The following is a 16,389-nucleotide window of genomic DNA, read 5'->3' on the forward strand; positions in this document are numbered from 1 at the left end:
GCTGAGAGAGGTTCTTTGTTCCCTTTCCCTCTCATTTCACCCTCCACACCCTCTAATTTAGCTCTCACCATTCACTCTCTCTCTGTTCTCCATGTTTTCTCTCGCAGCAACACTCTATCTTCTCTCTTGTCCACCCCCACCTCTGCTTCCTCAGCCTCCTCACCCCTCCTCTCCCATCACACTCACTCATCTGATACTAGAAGACGTTCCTTTTCCTCTCCTCTCCTTGCTCTAAGCTCTCGGCTAAACTTTCCTCAAGATTTGTTCCTTCAACTTCCGTTCAAGCATCTGTCTGATCATGTCTTTTTCTTCACCCTGCGGGATGAGCCAGCAATCTCCCCTACCCATAATGCTCCTGTCCATGTGAGGACTGCCTCCTGCACTTCAAAGTACACACTTCGGCACTTCAAAGGCTGCCGCCTCTCTCACACTAAAACCAAGGCCAGATCAATTAAATCCTAATAATACCCAGCAGCCCCCAACCTGAGGATGAGGTTCAAATATGGGAAAGACGAGGACTTCAACTCGATAAACTTTTGTTTCCATAAAGAGGCAATTTGTTTTGCAACTCTGCGAATAAAAACAGGAGAAAATAGGACTTGTATTGTAATTTTTAGGTAAAAACACAGAGACCATGTAGATAGATTTAGCTTAAGTACAGTTTTCAAATAGCGCAGCGTTTATTTTTCAGTGACTCAGCAGCAAAACAAATTAAGGTCAGACTGTTTGGTGTAGTGACCAGAAACTTCAAGTTCAGCATATTGAGTCGACTGGCGAACTTAATGTATATTTCATTATGAATGATGTTTCTGCAAGCTGTCTCTCAGGAAGGTAGTCTGTATCTGTCTTTTCCTTTTAAAAGCTGCATGAAGAGGCCATGCTAACACGTTAGCATCCAGCTGCCCTCTAGGAGTTTCTGTCCACAGGAGGAAGTCTAACATTCACTGTCCTCTATGCTCTTTCTTTGGCCCCTTAAACACCTGAGAACTAGTGTTTTTATTTAGCTGCTAATGACATCAGCTCATCACTAGCTTTGCTATTGGACTTAGGAAATATCCAACCTAAGCAATGAGCTAAAAGAGGCTCCAAAGCTGGTGATACTTCTTTTTTTTTTGAAACTTTCTCTTTATTAAGTTTTCAATTCTTTTTTCCACAATAAACAACAAACAAAGAAGCATAAAACAGAGAAAAAAACAAAAACAAAACAAAAAACAAAATCATATGGAACTGACAGGTTGACAAGGTTTACATAGAGCATACATTAGAGCAAATGGGGTTGTCATTCACACAGACAGTGAGTTACACGTTAGAGAATATAAAGTCCACTTTTCCCAGTACTTGGTAAACTGATCAACCTGCAATCTTAGAACAAAGGTCAGCTTTCCATGCACTGTATTTCGTTGACAATGGTAATCCAGTCATTCCTTGATGGCACATTTGTCTGCAGCCACTTCTGTGTAATGGCCTTTTTGCTTGCAGCCAAAAGTACTTTGTAAAGATAGTTGTCCTGAGCCATAAGTCCATCTGGGAATTTACCCAGGTAGAATGTGATGAAAGAAAGATCAGCTTTTAAACCAAAGATTGACTGAATTTCTTCAACAAGCTCTCGCCAATATGGTTGGATAAGTGGGCAAGCCCAGAATATATGAAAGTGATCGGCCATTGTCTGGCCACATTGTCTCCAGCATTTATCCTGTCCCAGGAGACCCTGCTGTTTAAATTTCAATTTAGGTGTGACAAAAAATTTTATGATGTTCTTCCAGCAGAACTCTCGCCATGCTCTGGAGTTGGTGGTTTTAGCTTGACTTGCCCAAACAGATTTCCAAACGTCCTCAGATATCTCCAGGCCGGACTCCGCCTCCCATTTTTGCTTAACCCGATTTGTAGAATGGTTGTTGGAGTTTTGTAATTTTTTGTAAATTTGTGAGATTAAATGTTTACTGTCTTTAGCATTATACGCATCAATGAATATATTGATCAGATTGGTATCCTCATTATCTGTTAATTTAATTTTCTTATTGAAGTAGTCTCTGATCTGGAAATATCTGAACATATCCTCTCTTCCCAGTCTATATGATTTACAGATGTGGGCGAAAGAATATAGGCCATCCTTATCAGTTATAGTGCAATAGGCGGTAATACCATTATGTGTCCACTGCCTAAATCGGTGATCTAGAAGTGATGGTATAAATTCTGAGTCATATGACACCCATTTCAATATTTTTGCATGCTTCTCAAGTTGGAGTTTTTTACAGGTGTTAAACCACACCTTAAGAGCAGCTCTGGTCCAGCAATTTAGTTTATCCAGGTGGGGGTCATGGTGTCCTGGTGATACTTCTAAGTGACATTTTCCACATTACTCATAATAATTTGCAATAATGTGAAAGCAGGACAGACCTTATGTACTGCCTCCTTGGTTCATTTATTTCCTTGACACAACCATATGTATGGTAAAGCAGCTGTAGAAGTTACTTGACTCGTCAGCCTTCATGTTCCCTGTTGGCCTGGCGCTGAGATAGCCAGGCCCTTGTTTAGCTGTTGGCTTGTTGCCATCCTATTACTGCAGGAGTCAAAATCCTCTGATCCCTGCAGCCCATACACACACAGAAACATCACACACACACACACACAAACGCATGCACAAAGTCTTGAAAGGGTACATTGGTTCAAATCCCTGGTCAGTTATGAATCCAGGCTGGAAGACTCTCCTTCAAAAGCCAAAGTCAGAGTAGTGTTGAGCTGGAGACTACTGAGACCTATTATGTGTCTTAGTTTTTCCTTTCCTTCACTTTTTTTGTCATACAGGTTCATGTGCATGTAAAAGTCTTGAAAGTTAAAAATGCCACGAAAGGTCGGGTCCAGCAGAAGCTCCTCTCTCCTACAGAAAACACTGCTCCTGAAACGCCTCCTCAGTAATCCCGCCCATCACACCACATCACCATATCACACACGTAGTTTGGCCTGTAAGAATTGATATAGCACAGAAAAAAACAATTAAAGGGTACTGAATATGGAAGCGGACCTCTATCTACCAGCAGTGGAGCTGCTCGAGGGTCAAAAGGAGAAGACGATTTTCAGTGAATAAATAGCATTTTTGTAAAATAAACAAAGTTTTTGCCTAAACACACCAGTTAAATCATATTTAGCTCTTCATGTTTTCTTTGAAACACAGCAGAAAAGCTAATTTTCCATATCTTTTATGTTCTTTCAGTGTTTTTCAGGTATCCATCTTTCATTTTTGTTGTTTGTTATTAAAAAAAGCTATTGAAGGAGCATGAAGAAACCTAAATTACACTAAACAGATGCAGATTATCTAGTGTTAATCTGAAATCAGATCAAGAGGGGTTTTTTTGCCAGTGTCTAAATTGATGATAAAGGCAGCTATAAATTGTTAACATATGCTGATGGAGCATGAGCCAAGAAAGAGCTGCTAATATCAGCCTCATCTGTGTTTTATATCACCTCGGTGGAGAATGGCTGGTCGGCTGGCTGCAGACAGAAAATAGGTAGGAAGTGAAAGAGGTGATGGTGTGTAATGTGGCCAATAAAGCATAATGTGTAAACATTAACACACACACACACACACACACACACACACACACACACACTTACAGCCTTGTGCCCACACCTCTGCCTCTCACAACAAGGTTACATAATTAAAGAGGCTCCATTGTGATGATCGAACGAGGAGAGGAGATTTTTGAAATATCTGTGAAATGGAACCTGTTTGGTTACATAACCAGGAAGAAGAAACAGATTCTCTCCACATTCTGCTCTTTGTGTCCATCCTCTCTCCTCTCCTTCCATACTCCCTCTTCTCGCTCTCTCCTTTTTTTATTCTCCTCCTGTAATTTATTCCCCTTCATCCTGCCACTTGTTTCTCTCTTCTGCCTCTCTTCCTCTCCACCTCAGATTTATCTCTGCTTATTCTCTCCTTCACTGGTTTTGCACTCCTATATTTCATTCTCCTTCCATTTCTCCTCCTCCTTAATACTTCCTCTCCTCCTCTAATTTATTTCTCTGCTCCATCCCATCCTCCTCCTTCTCCTCCTCTTATTCTGTCTTTCCCTGCCTCTCTTTCCTATAACAGTGCAAAAGGGGTGTTAGATTAAATCCTCCATCTTTAATCCAGCTACTGTGTGTGTGTGCGCACACACACATGTGCCTGTGTATTTGTGTGTGGTTTTGAACAGAATTAGCTTGTGTTCTCTTCACATATGTCACTGATCCCTGGTGTCTGTCCTCCCCTGGGACATACGCAGTATATGTGTGTGTGTGTGTGTGTGTGTGTGTGTGTGTGTGTGTGTGTGTGTGTGTGTGTGTGTGTGTGTGTGTGTGTGCGCGTGTGTGTGTGTGTGTGTGTGTGTGTGTGTGTGCGCGCGCATGTGTGCGCATGTGTGTGTCTATGTGTGTGCATATGTCAAATCAAATTGCGTAGTTAAATGCAATGAACATGTCCAAACATTAAAAATGGACTGATTACAGACATGTACAGTGTAGATCACCAGAGAAGGGCTCTTTCCATGCACATACTGTAGATGTAACATTTTCAAAAATATACATATAGCCTATTTTATTTCTATGACATGACAAGTTGAACCAAACCCAAACATCATTTTCTAAATATTTGTCCAAAGCTGTCTCGGTCAGGTATCCATGTAGCATTTTGCTGCTATTGATGATCAACATGGAGTTAACTATAGCTATCTATAAACTGTAGTCTAGTCCAGTGGTTTCAGACCTCAGGATCGGCCCCCTTTAAAGGGTAAAAACTCTGACAGGGATGTGTGATGATAGGTCTGCTTCAAAACTTCTATTAATTCTGGGATTATCGCTTTGTTGTTTGCTTTTGGGGGCTGGACACTGGGAGACACTGGTGTGATATTTAACATATATAATGTTGTATTTTATAGGCTTTACTTATTTTTAATGTAAAATATGAACCTGAAGAGTTAGCAATGACTTTGTCTGTAAAATAAATGTAATGTAGCAAAAAGAACAGATTCCCTCTGAGGTATAGTGGTGATAATAGGTGATAATAGTATGTTGTCTATTACCGTTTCTCTCTTCTCACCTTCTTATTATCTTGTGTGTATTTTTAACACACAAAACATTATTGATGGACAGCAGAGTGAGGACAGAAGGATAAGTTGCAGTGAGTAGAAAGAGAAAGCAGCCAAAAATGCATCCCAGTGGACGAAAGTAGAGAACGGAATCAAAACAGTAAAGAGGAACTGGAGCTCAAGAGGCAGGAATTAAGTTGGAGACCGAGAACAAGAATAAGTAGTTCTGAAAATAGCAGGAGGAAAAAGTGTTTATGTGGGAGGGCTCCTGTGAATGTCTCTCTGTTGTCACATATAAGTGAGTTTCCTAACATGAGCTGACAGGACTGATGCAACCAGTGCACCGTGTGGTGAAACCTTCCCCCGAAAACTCACACAGTGCCGCTTAGTTTCAAGACTGGTGTTAAAAACTAATTAGCAAGTCAGAAAACCACGGGAGGATGGAAGACAGTCAGATGATGATATGTTCAAAGGAAATTAAATATGAGAGTGTGATTGACTGGCAGGAATAATACTTATGTTTAAAAAATAATTCAGGGAAATTACTTTTTCTTCTTGTTTTTGTGGTTTTCAGTTTGACGGGATATCCATTTTTTTTATATTTCTCTGAAGTTGATATTAGTGTTTCATCATTACAGACTATGTTGCTACACTCAGGTAGATGATTATCATTTCATTTGTAGAGTTCTGCTGTCTTTGGCTATCAGCTGGATTTCAGTGGAAGTGCACCAGTCAGCAGGAAACGTTCTGGTGTCTTGAGTGAATTGAAAGGTCTGGTCAGCCATCAATCATCAACCTGTCTGCTCTCTGGTTGGCTGATCAGAGTGTTTGACCCAGGTTTGAGATATTGTCGAGGTGACGATGATGAAGATGATGCATGACTTTGTGTCATTTGGTGAGGTAGTTTGTGTTGCTTGTTGTCAGTGAGCCTATGGGTCAACTCAAGATATAGTGACGATATGTTAACCACAAAAGTTACAATAATAGATTTGGTCAAAAGTGGTTTAAAAATATTTGCATGACCAGATAATACAAGGACTAATTATTCTTATTTGTGTAAACTGGCTCTTAATGACTTACTTCTCTGCAATGAACGGTATTCATCCACACTGAGCAAAACATTTACAACCACACATAAACAGAAGAATCAGACCAAGGGATATTATGTAATTTATTTGTCATGTGCTGTAAGCGTTGTCAGCATTGTAGCTGACTGAAGCTAAATGTGGAGCCTAAAAATCTTGTTCTCCAAAACATGTTTGTTTGACATGAATAAATGTCACATCATCATTTTAATATCTCATGTGATACAAAAATTATCTTTCCCACTTCCCGTAAATCATAATTGCAATCATTATATCAAAAGTATGACATTTTTAACATATTATGCAGCTATTTTTTTATACAACTAATTTGAAACACCAAATGTGTATTGAAAGAAGATGATACGGGACACATTTTTGATATACTGAACCAAACTGTTGTTGACTTCCTGGTGCCTCCTCCATCCACCCAAACACCGACCTTTGGCAGGAGAGCACAGCACCTGTGGACTTGAGAAATCAACAAAATCATTTTCACTGCAAACCGTAATCATGATCATCAGTCATCACCATCATTATCACCTGTCTCTTGTCCTCTTCAGCTGCCTAACACCTCTTCCCTGGCTCTTCTGCTCCCACTTAAAGTCAGTTACATCAGACTCAGCAGGGAGCCACATTACTAGAGGCTGAACTGGATTACTGTGTGTGCACACACATGTGTGTTGTCACTCACTTTCCCAATTTCCCTCCTCCACCCAGTGGTCTTCTCTTCTTCCCCTCCTCCGCTTCCACCTCTTCTGCTTGTCATCTCTCTCTCCTTCTGGTTAGCCTTCAGCTACACAGGCCTCCTCCATCTTGCATTGATGTGAACGTTGTGACTACATGAGTGCACGTGTGTGTATGTGTATGTGTATGTATGTGTGCGTGTAAGTTTGAGTGTATGGGTGGTGCAGTAGAGTGCAGCCTTAAGCAGCAGCCAGCCAGTGCCAGGGAAGTGTGCGCTCGAGCAGAACAATTGCATTCTGGGTAAAAATAGCCCCGGCTCTGTTGGAGGGAGAGAAAAGGAGACGGAGAGTGACAGTGGGGGAGAGAAGAGAGGGAGGGTAAGAGCTGAGAAGAAGGGGAAAGATGGAAGTTCAGTGATCGTGTAGTGGAAAGAGAAACCTGCAGGTGCAAATGTGTGAAAGTGAAAGAAAAAAGGACGAGGATGACTCAGACTGGAAGTGAACTGGAGGAGAAGTATTCTACTGAGTATTTTAAATGGAGGGAGTGACTGAGTTCACACAATAAAGTCATACAGTACTTATGTGTTGTATTCAAGGTTTGATCATACTGGAGGTATTAGGTGTACATTACATTACATCCAATAGAGTGCCAAAACACAGACATGAGTTGGCATGTTTGCACTTCCCGTTCCCTTCCTTCATACCAAACATGACGACTCATCTGCTCACTAGTCCATCTTTAGTGTCTTTAGTTGCAAACTGATTCTTTCCAACTTGTCGATTGATCGGTATAGTAATATGTGTGTGTGTCTAATGTAGCAAGAATCTTTGTGGTTGTAAAGTCATGCGACCAAGTTCATTTATAGCCTAAATTTTCTTTTACTTCTGGCATATTTACCCTTCAAAACTCACAAAAGTGGTGTTCATCTATGAATATTATCATACACTCGTGTTTGCCAGAATGTAATATTTGCAATAATCCAAATTCTAATTAAAAAATCCCACTGGCTTTTTGCAGAGGGCACCAGGGCGATGCTAACGTCTGCGTTAGCGTACAAAAATACATCATCCATATTAAGGTGGACATTTATCTGATATCAACATTTATGTACTGTGTATGTGAAACCTCACAAAAATGGCTGTACACTGATGGTCAATGCAGCCACCTTTGTTTCACTGTTCATCAGAAAAAACTCTTCAAACATGTAAACAGGAACGTTATAGATTATTTTTTTGCTGAGCCAGCAGCATGCCTCCAAGGCAAAGACAGAAAAAACTAGTTATTGAGGACATGTCTTACTGTACCGAGCGCTACTGTCGTTGTGATAGCCAGCTGAGCGTTTGGTCAAGAGGAAGTGGTTTCATCAAAGAAAATAGGTTGGAAAACTGGTAGATGCTTCCCATTGTGCTGGCTCTCTGTACATACACACTGAAATGGTTGGAACAAATTGTACTTTGTGCGCACACAATGGCATTTCAAGAGCTCAGTGTAGTCTATCTATGGCCACTTCAGGGTTTTGTACTATGTCAGTGAGTTTTTCCATTTCTTTGTTCCAGACTGAATGTCTGTGCAACTATCTGATGGACTGCTGAGATTTATTTGACAGACGTTCTTGATAAATCCTACCGACTTCTGATTGCTGCTCTGGTGCCACTAACATGTCAGTCAAGCACAATGTTGTACATTCATGGCAGATGCTGAATTCTGCTGACTCTTCCTTGAGAGAGCAACTCTGGTTTTGAATAAAATATCTGACGAACAAATTTGGTACATTCATCACACTGATGTCCCGCTCAGAATGTTTGCAAACATACAGTTTACAGTGTTTACAATATAATGATGTGATGATACTGACACACTCACGATTGCCTGCATCGGTTCAAGCATCTGAGCTACTGTCTGTCATATCTGTACCTCTAACGCCTTGCTGAGACTGAAGCAGTGATCCTGACATTACTAGAGTCACACTGTCACTCTCGCCTCTGTCACTCTCATTTCCATGTGTTTCATCATTACATCTTTTGTTTTCCTTTCTGAAGGGTTTAAGTGGGTTTATGAAGGCAGTGTATGAAAAGAACAAAGAGAGACAGAGAGGGAAAACAAGGCAATACCAAACTTACCCCCATGGATGATGCAGCCTCCCTCAGGGCCAATCGTGATGAATATGTCTCCGTCACTGATGAGTAATTGTACAGCCTGGGGGTGAAGGGGACTCAGTTATTTACACAGTTTTATCGTGAATCAAATCCAGCAGCCCAGAAAATATGGTGCACAGTGTACACAAATAAACAAAAGTTGGTTCCATTGCTTTTTCCTTTTATGAAACGCGAAAAGATAAGGAGAGGAAACAGCAGAAGGACGAGCAATGAGGAAAACAAGATGAAACGAAATGTTCGACGACGGTGGAAGAAATTGCAGAGGAAACGGAGGTACAGCAATGGATTAGTAAAAATACAGTACAAAACAATACAACGCTGGTCGAAACATAAAAGCACAGACATTTAGAAAGAAAAGAGAACAGAGGCAGAGAGAGACTGAATGCAGGATGAGGACTGACGGAGCGTTTTAGCGAATGTTATTGACAGGAGGAGAAAGGGCCAGATTGTTTGTGCTATGTAGGTTAAGTGGTGCAGCAGTGGGGAACTCTGCGGGACAATGCACACACACAAACACACACACACACACACACACACACACACACACACACACACACACACACACACACACACACACGAAGAGAGGACTGAATGTTCTTGTTATGGCAAAAGGGAGGAATGACTTCACTTTAGATTCAACAGCCACAGAAGCTACTGTACTGTGTGCTGCTTCAGGTGATGCACACACACACACACACACACACACACACACACACACACACACACACACACACACACACACACAAATTTGAGGTAGTATATGACAGTTAAAGGAGTAGTTGTGACTTGTGAATAAGGAGGCTTCAGTGTGCTGTGTAGGTTAAGTGGTTGAGGGATGACATAGTACCACATACACACAGAATGTGCTAATAGGGGCTCTCATCTCACAGTATATTCAACTACAGTTTTCTTTTTATCTATTATAACTGCAGGCCAAATACTCATACATTGATACATGATACATTTACATTGATCTGTTAGAATTAAAAGCCACATTATTCAGGATCAGTGAGATAAAGATAACTTTCCATATTACACAATTACTATTAATGTTGGAATAGTTTGTAGATAAACTCATTAGTAAAAAGACATATAATTAATTTTTGATAATTTACTACTAATATGTTATGATCATTGAAAAAAAGAAACATAGCAGTCATTGTTGGTTTCAGCTATTTTAAAATGTTTGATAGTTTCGTCTTTCACTTGTGTCACTTGTTCTACTTTTAGAAGTACTTCTGTTTTGATGCTGAATTGTTTTGGTAGGAGAAAGATGTTCCAATGATTTTTTTGTTGTTGTTGTTTTAAAAACGAAAGCAGAAAATAGCGCTTCGAAACAACCTTCCCTGGTGGGAATCTTATTGCTTTTTTTTTGTCAGCACTTCATTTGATCACAGTCAAAATGCTTGAAAAAAACAGCACCATTATTGATTTGTACCACTTGCACACTGGTGTCCGTCCTCACTCAAAATGTATTTTGAATGATGATACTAGGACAGAGTAAACAGCTAGAAAGAAAATCACATAACCTGCATTTTCTAAAATGTATATAGTGGCTAACTAAGTGGTATATATAAGAGATAGTTGTACTGCTGGCACATTGAATTACTTCCTTCCTTCCTCCATTCTTCACTTCCTTTTTTCCTTTTGGTTGTATTGTTTTTTTCCTTTTATTGTAATAACCTGTTCATGCCTGCCAGGATGGAGGCAAGAGGAAGGAGAGGGGGAGAGTTGCAGGGAGGTTTGGGGAGTTTTGTACAGGGGAGGAGATGGAAAGTAAGTGCTGAGAGCTGAATCTGTCAGTAACGTCAGAGTGAACAGGAGGTTGGAGAGATGCTGGTGAGATAAGGAATATTGAATATTACATGGAGTTTTCTAGTTTCTAAACAAACTAATAACTCAAACTTTCTTTCACCATGAACTCACTCCTGCAGCTTTTTTGTTTGTGGTTGTCACCTGTCAATCAAACTGGGCAGAACATTTTCTTAGTTTTTCTTTCAGCCATGGTGGCTGGCAATGCTCATGTTAGGTCAGTCGTCTTCTGCTTATTGTTGTTAATATCGTGTGTTTGTGTGCCTCACAGTATGATTTTCCATCAACCATCCTCACAGTGTGGGAAGTGAGCAGAGCTCATGTGATGAAATACGGTGTAGCTGTCAGTGTGACTGCCTTTTAGAAAGTACGTCAGCTTACCTTAGCCTGTAGCTGCTCCAACAGCTCTGTCTGGATTTCCAGAGTCTAAACAATACTTGTATGTGAGTGTGTGTGTGTGTGTGTGTGTGTGTGTGTGTGTGTGTGTGTGTGTGTGTGTGTGTGTGTGTCCTGCTGTCTCTGCAGTCTGCTGTTTAAGGGGAATTGACATATTTCATTTTAAGAATATATAGGATATATCTATATATATCTATATATATATATATATATATATATATATATATATATATATATATATATATATATATATATATATATTCTAGTCTTACAAGAATGTTCATATGTCGAAAACAGGCTGGATGTCATTAACTTTGTTTCGTCTTTTCTATGTTTCAGAAAAAGGAGTGGTTATGTCTCAACTGCCAGACCCAGCGGCTGATGTCCGGAGGTGGTCTTGACGATCCCCCACTTCCTGTTCCTCATCCATCTCCCAAGCACCAGCCAATGGGTTCGCCCCGTCACCAGGTGCCGACCAGTCAGCCAAGCCCTCTCCACAAACCTACCAGTCAGCAGGGTCCCAAGCCAGTCCAGTCCCAGACGCAGAAACCACAGGCGGGAACTGGCATCAGCGGAATGTTTGCGCCCACTGCTGCTAAACAGCCAACTGACACCAAGACAACGACACCAGCTACGGCACCAGTACCAACCTCAGAGGCCCAGAAACAGCCAAAACCCACAGAGGAGAAGCCCAAGATCGAGCCTGAGAGCCAAACTCCCAAAGAGACAAAACCCTCCCAGAAGAAAGGAGAACAGATTACACAAATCAAGGACATCAAGAAGTCCAGGCACTATGATGTAAGTCCAGCTTCTTTGCTTTTCATTGCTTTACTTCAGTGTACTACTCTGTATGTTAATATATGGAAAAGTGCCAAAAGTGAACCAAATTATTAATGCACCAACAGAGATGCAATGAAAGGAAAATACAAAAAAATGAGGCTGATTTCAGTGAACATCTTGTTGAAACCATAGAGTAACATACAGGTCTTTGTACCAAAAATGGCTACTGTGACCTTTTGGAGTGTGTACGCAGGTTATTCAAGTATGCATGGCTTTTTCACTGTGCCCTTGCTTCACCTTCATGCAGTTCTTTTTCCATTGAGCTTAATGAGTTTAATGGAAACTCCTTCTCTTGGCCAGCATCAGACATGCATATTCTACAGCATATTGTCCATGTTGAACCTCCAAACACCTGTCAGTCTGCCGAGATATGGACACATGAAATGAAGTCATTGAAACAGGTGATCATGATGACAGATGTGTCTAGAGTTGGAGTTTGTTGTGAGAGTTCGCTAATGGCTGTATTGGCACTCAAAAGTGAGAAATTGCAGGGAGTACTGTTGACTTGTTACACCAGCAGTTATCGATCATGAGACAAATACCTCCACTTTTCGATTTATCAGATAGTTGGACTGACCTATTAACTTTGAAGATGGTAACCGCCTGGACTGATCCAGCCATGTCTTGGTAAAAACAAAAGGCTGAGCAATGTCTGCATCCATTTTATTCTGAAGGATTGCACATTGGGCAAAATCTGTGTCAATGGCAGATGGGGCCAATGTGTATTTAACTATGGTCACTTTCAATTGATGTTTACATCCTGCACACCCTTGGCTGACAGTCTGAAATCATAAGCAACAGAGTGTTTACCAGAGCAGGCCCCACAGCTGCCACCTTTAACAAGAACAAGCTCTTCTAGCTTTTTTTTTTTTTTTTTTTTTTTTAATTTTTAGACAGAAAGCCGAAATCTTTTCTTGAGACATGGACAGAATTTGAAGGACTTCATTTCTATCAGCCAAGATAATTGCTAAAAGAATTGCCCTCTTCACTGCTTTTAAGTAGGCCATAAATCTGTGTTTCATCTGTTTAATAATGGTACTGAAGTCATCCAGTGGCATCGTATATACACAGAACAACTGAGGGCCAAGGATTGAGCCTTGGGAACACCACAGATCAGAGGGGCTGCATATGAGGAAGCATCCCCGGCCACTACTGAAAAAGTTCTGTTTGATAAATAGGATCTAAACCAGCATCCTCAGAACAAGACTTTGGAAAATAAAGTGATGCATATGATATATGGACCATGTGCCCGTGACATGGGAAGTGGATGGCATCTTTTAACATCGCATCCTGCCATCGACTGCCTGTTTCCACATTTGATTTCCTCCAACGTCTCCTTCACGGTTTTGAATTTAGACTCCAGATGTAAGTAAATAAATTACATTGGCATCTCAAGGCCATCCATGCTGCTGTGAATATGGCATCTTCACATTTTTGATGACTTGTGCTTGCAGATAAACACTTGTTTAGGTTACTTCGAACAGATCTATGAAATGACATTAGTTTGGCTCACTATTCCTGTTTTGCACAACAAAGTGAGTGAACACAACACCAAACCAAACTGTGATATGTTTTAAAAGACTCCTGCTTCTCCAGGTAAAGAGAGTAATTTCTTTCAGCTGTATGATTTGGACACACGTCTTCAATTATTTTCTTATGAATATTTTAACTACTTTCCTGCTTGCTGCTGCATGATGGTATAATTTTAACAACCTCGTTTCATAGCTGGTCACTGATCCATAAATTATTAAAGTTTCCTTCTAAAGTTAAAACTAAATAATTGCAAATCAGTGTGCTCTTGCTCATGTCTTGATTTATTTGTTTTATAGTCAGCAAGATTAACTCTGTTTTTCATATTAAAAAGTACACATTTGTGATAACACTGATGACATAACACCACAAGTCTTTGTTTATTTATACTGGAATGGGATTGTTTTGAATTTAATAACATAACAACATTTAGGAAAACACTTCCAGATGAATTGTTTTGTCGGTGTCCATATTTTCCCATAATGATTTCACTATGAAACAAAAGAAAAGAAAATCTTACTTCCCATACTTATGTTTTTTCTCTGTTGCATATCTTGCTCCCAAAATTACTTAGATTCAGGTCATTCCACCAGATACTGTTGAACTCCTACCTCCGTACTTTTTTTGTCTTTGTCTTGCCAAGTGAAAATGGTAATTACCTTATATGCCAAACAATCAGTATGTTTACATGCACAGCTTAGTCGGATTACAGCCATAGTTCGACTATGCCACTCAATCGGACATCTGTAATTGTCCGAGTATACAGGCTGGTGAGAAGATCAAATTATTGGCCGAAGCATGTCATACCCCAATACGATAGGTGGCGCTGTACCCATTTCAACTAGTGGTAATAGAGCCACCTCCAGCTGACCTCTTCACATCACCAGCAACAATAAACTCTACCTCGGCATTCGAGAAAGATGGCTTACGTAGAGCAAAATGAAGCTACATCTTTGTACATTTTGTTTATGGTGTACATGATAATTACACAAATTAGATGCACAATGGCGCTCTTGCTTGTGGTGATTTCAGAGGAAAGACGCCGCTGCCGTCTCCTTCTACTTCCGGCTCACAGCCCCAGGAAAAAAATCTCGAGACTGTGTAGAACACAAAATCCAACTCAAATCTGATAGAATGTATACATGCACGAGTAATGTGACCATCAATTGAATAATCTAGGTGTTTTGATCCGACTATGAGAAATCCGATCCGGTCCGATTTTAGTCAGACTAAGGTGTATACATGCATCTTAAAAATCCGATCATAGTGGGACTAACCCAATAATTTGGTTTTCCCGAGTGTCTTGTAAACACACTAAGTGGGTATTTTACATCACAAAATAACTGCCACAGAGAGTTGTGGTGTGACAGGACACTAAGATTTTCTAACTGGCCTGGTTAGTTAAAAGTGCAATTACCTTCTTCTTGAATGTTGGACAACCATGGCTGTTGCATGTCAATGATTCAGTCCTCACAGAGTGCTGAGGCTGCAAGTGGCAGCAAAGCACTCATAGAGGGAGAGAGAGTGAGAGTGAAAAACACAGAGGGAGTGAAATAATGCCTCTTCTTACTCAGAGGCAGCCATCGCTCCTGCTGAAATATTTATAAAGATTTGCTGCTTTGGGCCCTTTCAAAGGCAGAGCAGACCATTCTCATTTGGGGAGCTGCTAGGAATCTAAAGTGTAGAGAGCTCAAAGTAAAGTCTCCTCTGAAGTACTGTCATCATTGTAAGGTATATATTTTTACCCATTTTGTATTCTTTCCCCCATCTCCCTTTCATTTACCAGGTTAGTCTCTTTGAGATTATGATTTGGCATGTTACTAGCAGACACACGAGACAGAGCCATTGATGAATGTTTTCAGTAGTTTAATTGTGATTAACTCCACAGTCTTACTTTATGCTCATCATCAAAAAACAAATTTTCTCACTCCTCAGAAAAACAGTTTGACAAGTCTCTTTCCATCAATGGCTCAAAATATGGTTCACAAATGTAACAAACACAAGCCACTTTATGATAACCATCATAATGATGTCTTAAGCCTTAATGCATATCTGAATTGTCATCAACACTGTAATGTAATGAAAACTGTATTTATTTAGAGCTTTGTTAAAAGGGCAGACATAGCTGTTAGGGAATCTGAGTTGTAAGATTGGTTTATTCAGTTTTGGAAATAGGAAGGGCAACTCTGCATTTTGTATTTTGACTGTGTAAGTGTTCAGTGTTTTCCTGTTTAGATTTACATCCATGGAGTAGCTGAGTTACAGCTTCAAGTCTGGTCACATACCTGTCTCTCAATTCAGTCTTGTCACTTTTTCTTTATTTTTCTGCAGCCTTTTTTATCAGATAAATTGTAAGCATCCAGTTGTTGCCCACATACTGGACCTAATGCAATCTTTTTGTAATGTTCGGTAATAGGATATCATTTTGTGTGCTTGTGAATTATTTTCAAGCACAGACTTCGTTACTAAGGAGGGGATTAAAGATATGTTTACAACAGTACTGCAAGAAATGTTATTAATAGACCCCCAAACTATCAAACCTAATGAAGAGAACCCAACTTTCAGAACATAAATAGCACATCATTACTTGATAGCTTATGTTCCAAATTTGATAGATAATTCACATTAATCATAGGCCTTTCAAAATCACCAAATAAACATTAACCCTCTAAAAAAGCTATTAAAATTCATTGTAGTTTGTATTTATTGAGATATTTTTAGATTCAAGATCAGAATGTGGTGCAGATATACACCAATCAGCCACAACATTAATACCACTGACAGGTGATGTGAATAACACTGATCTTCTCGTCATGATGGAAT

General features: G+C 40.0%; 1 protein-coding gene across 7 annotated transcripts in view; it reads left to right on the forward strand.

Annotated features, from left to right (window-relative positions):
• Positions 1-16,389, forward strand: part of bsna (bassoon presynaptic cytomatrix protein a) — a 167,238-nt gene that overhangs the window by 106,027 nt on the left and 44,822 nt on the right. For all 7 annotated transcript variants that reach the window (XM_037103471.1, XM_037103470.1, XM_037103472.1 and 4 more), the window contains exon 4: positions 11,536-11,994. In XM_037103471.1, the coding sequence (XP_036959366.1) occupies positions 11,536-11,994 (459 nt within the window). The remainder of the gene's footprint in view (positions 1-11,535; positions 11,995-16,389) is intronic.

This window comes from Acanthopagrus latus, chromosome 7, assembly GCF_904848185.1.
Source record: "Acanthopagrus latus isolate v.2019 chromosome 7, fAcaLat1.1, whole genome shotgun sequence".
NCBI classification, from domain to species: domain Eukaryota; kingdom Metazoa; phylum Chordata; class Actinopteri; order Spariformes; family Sparidae; genus Acanthopagrus; species Acanthopagrus latus.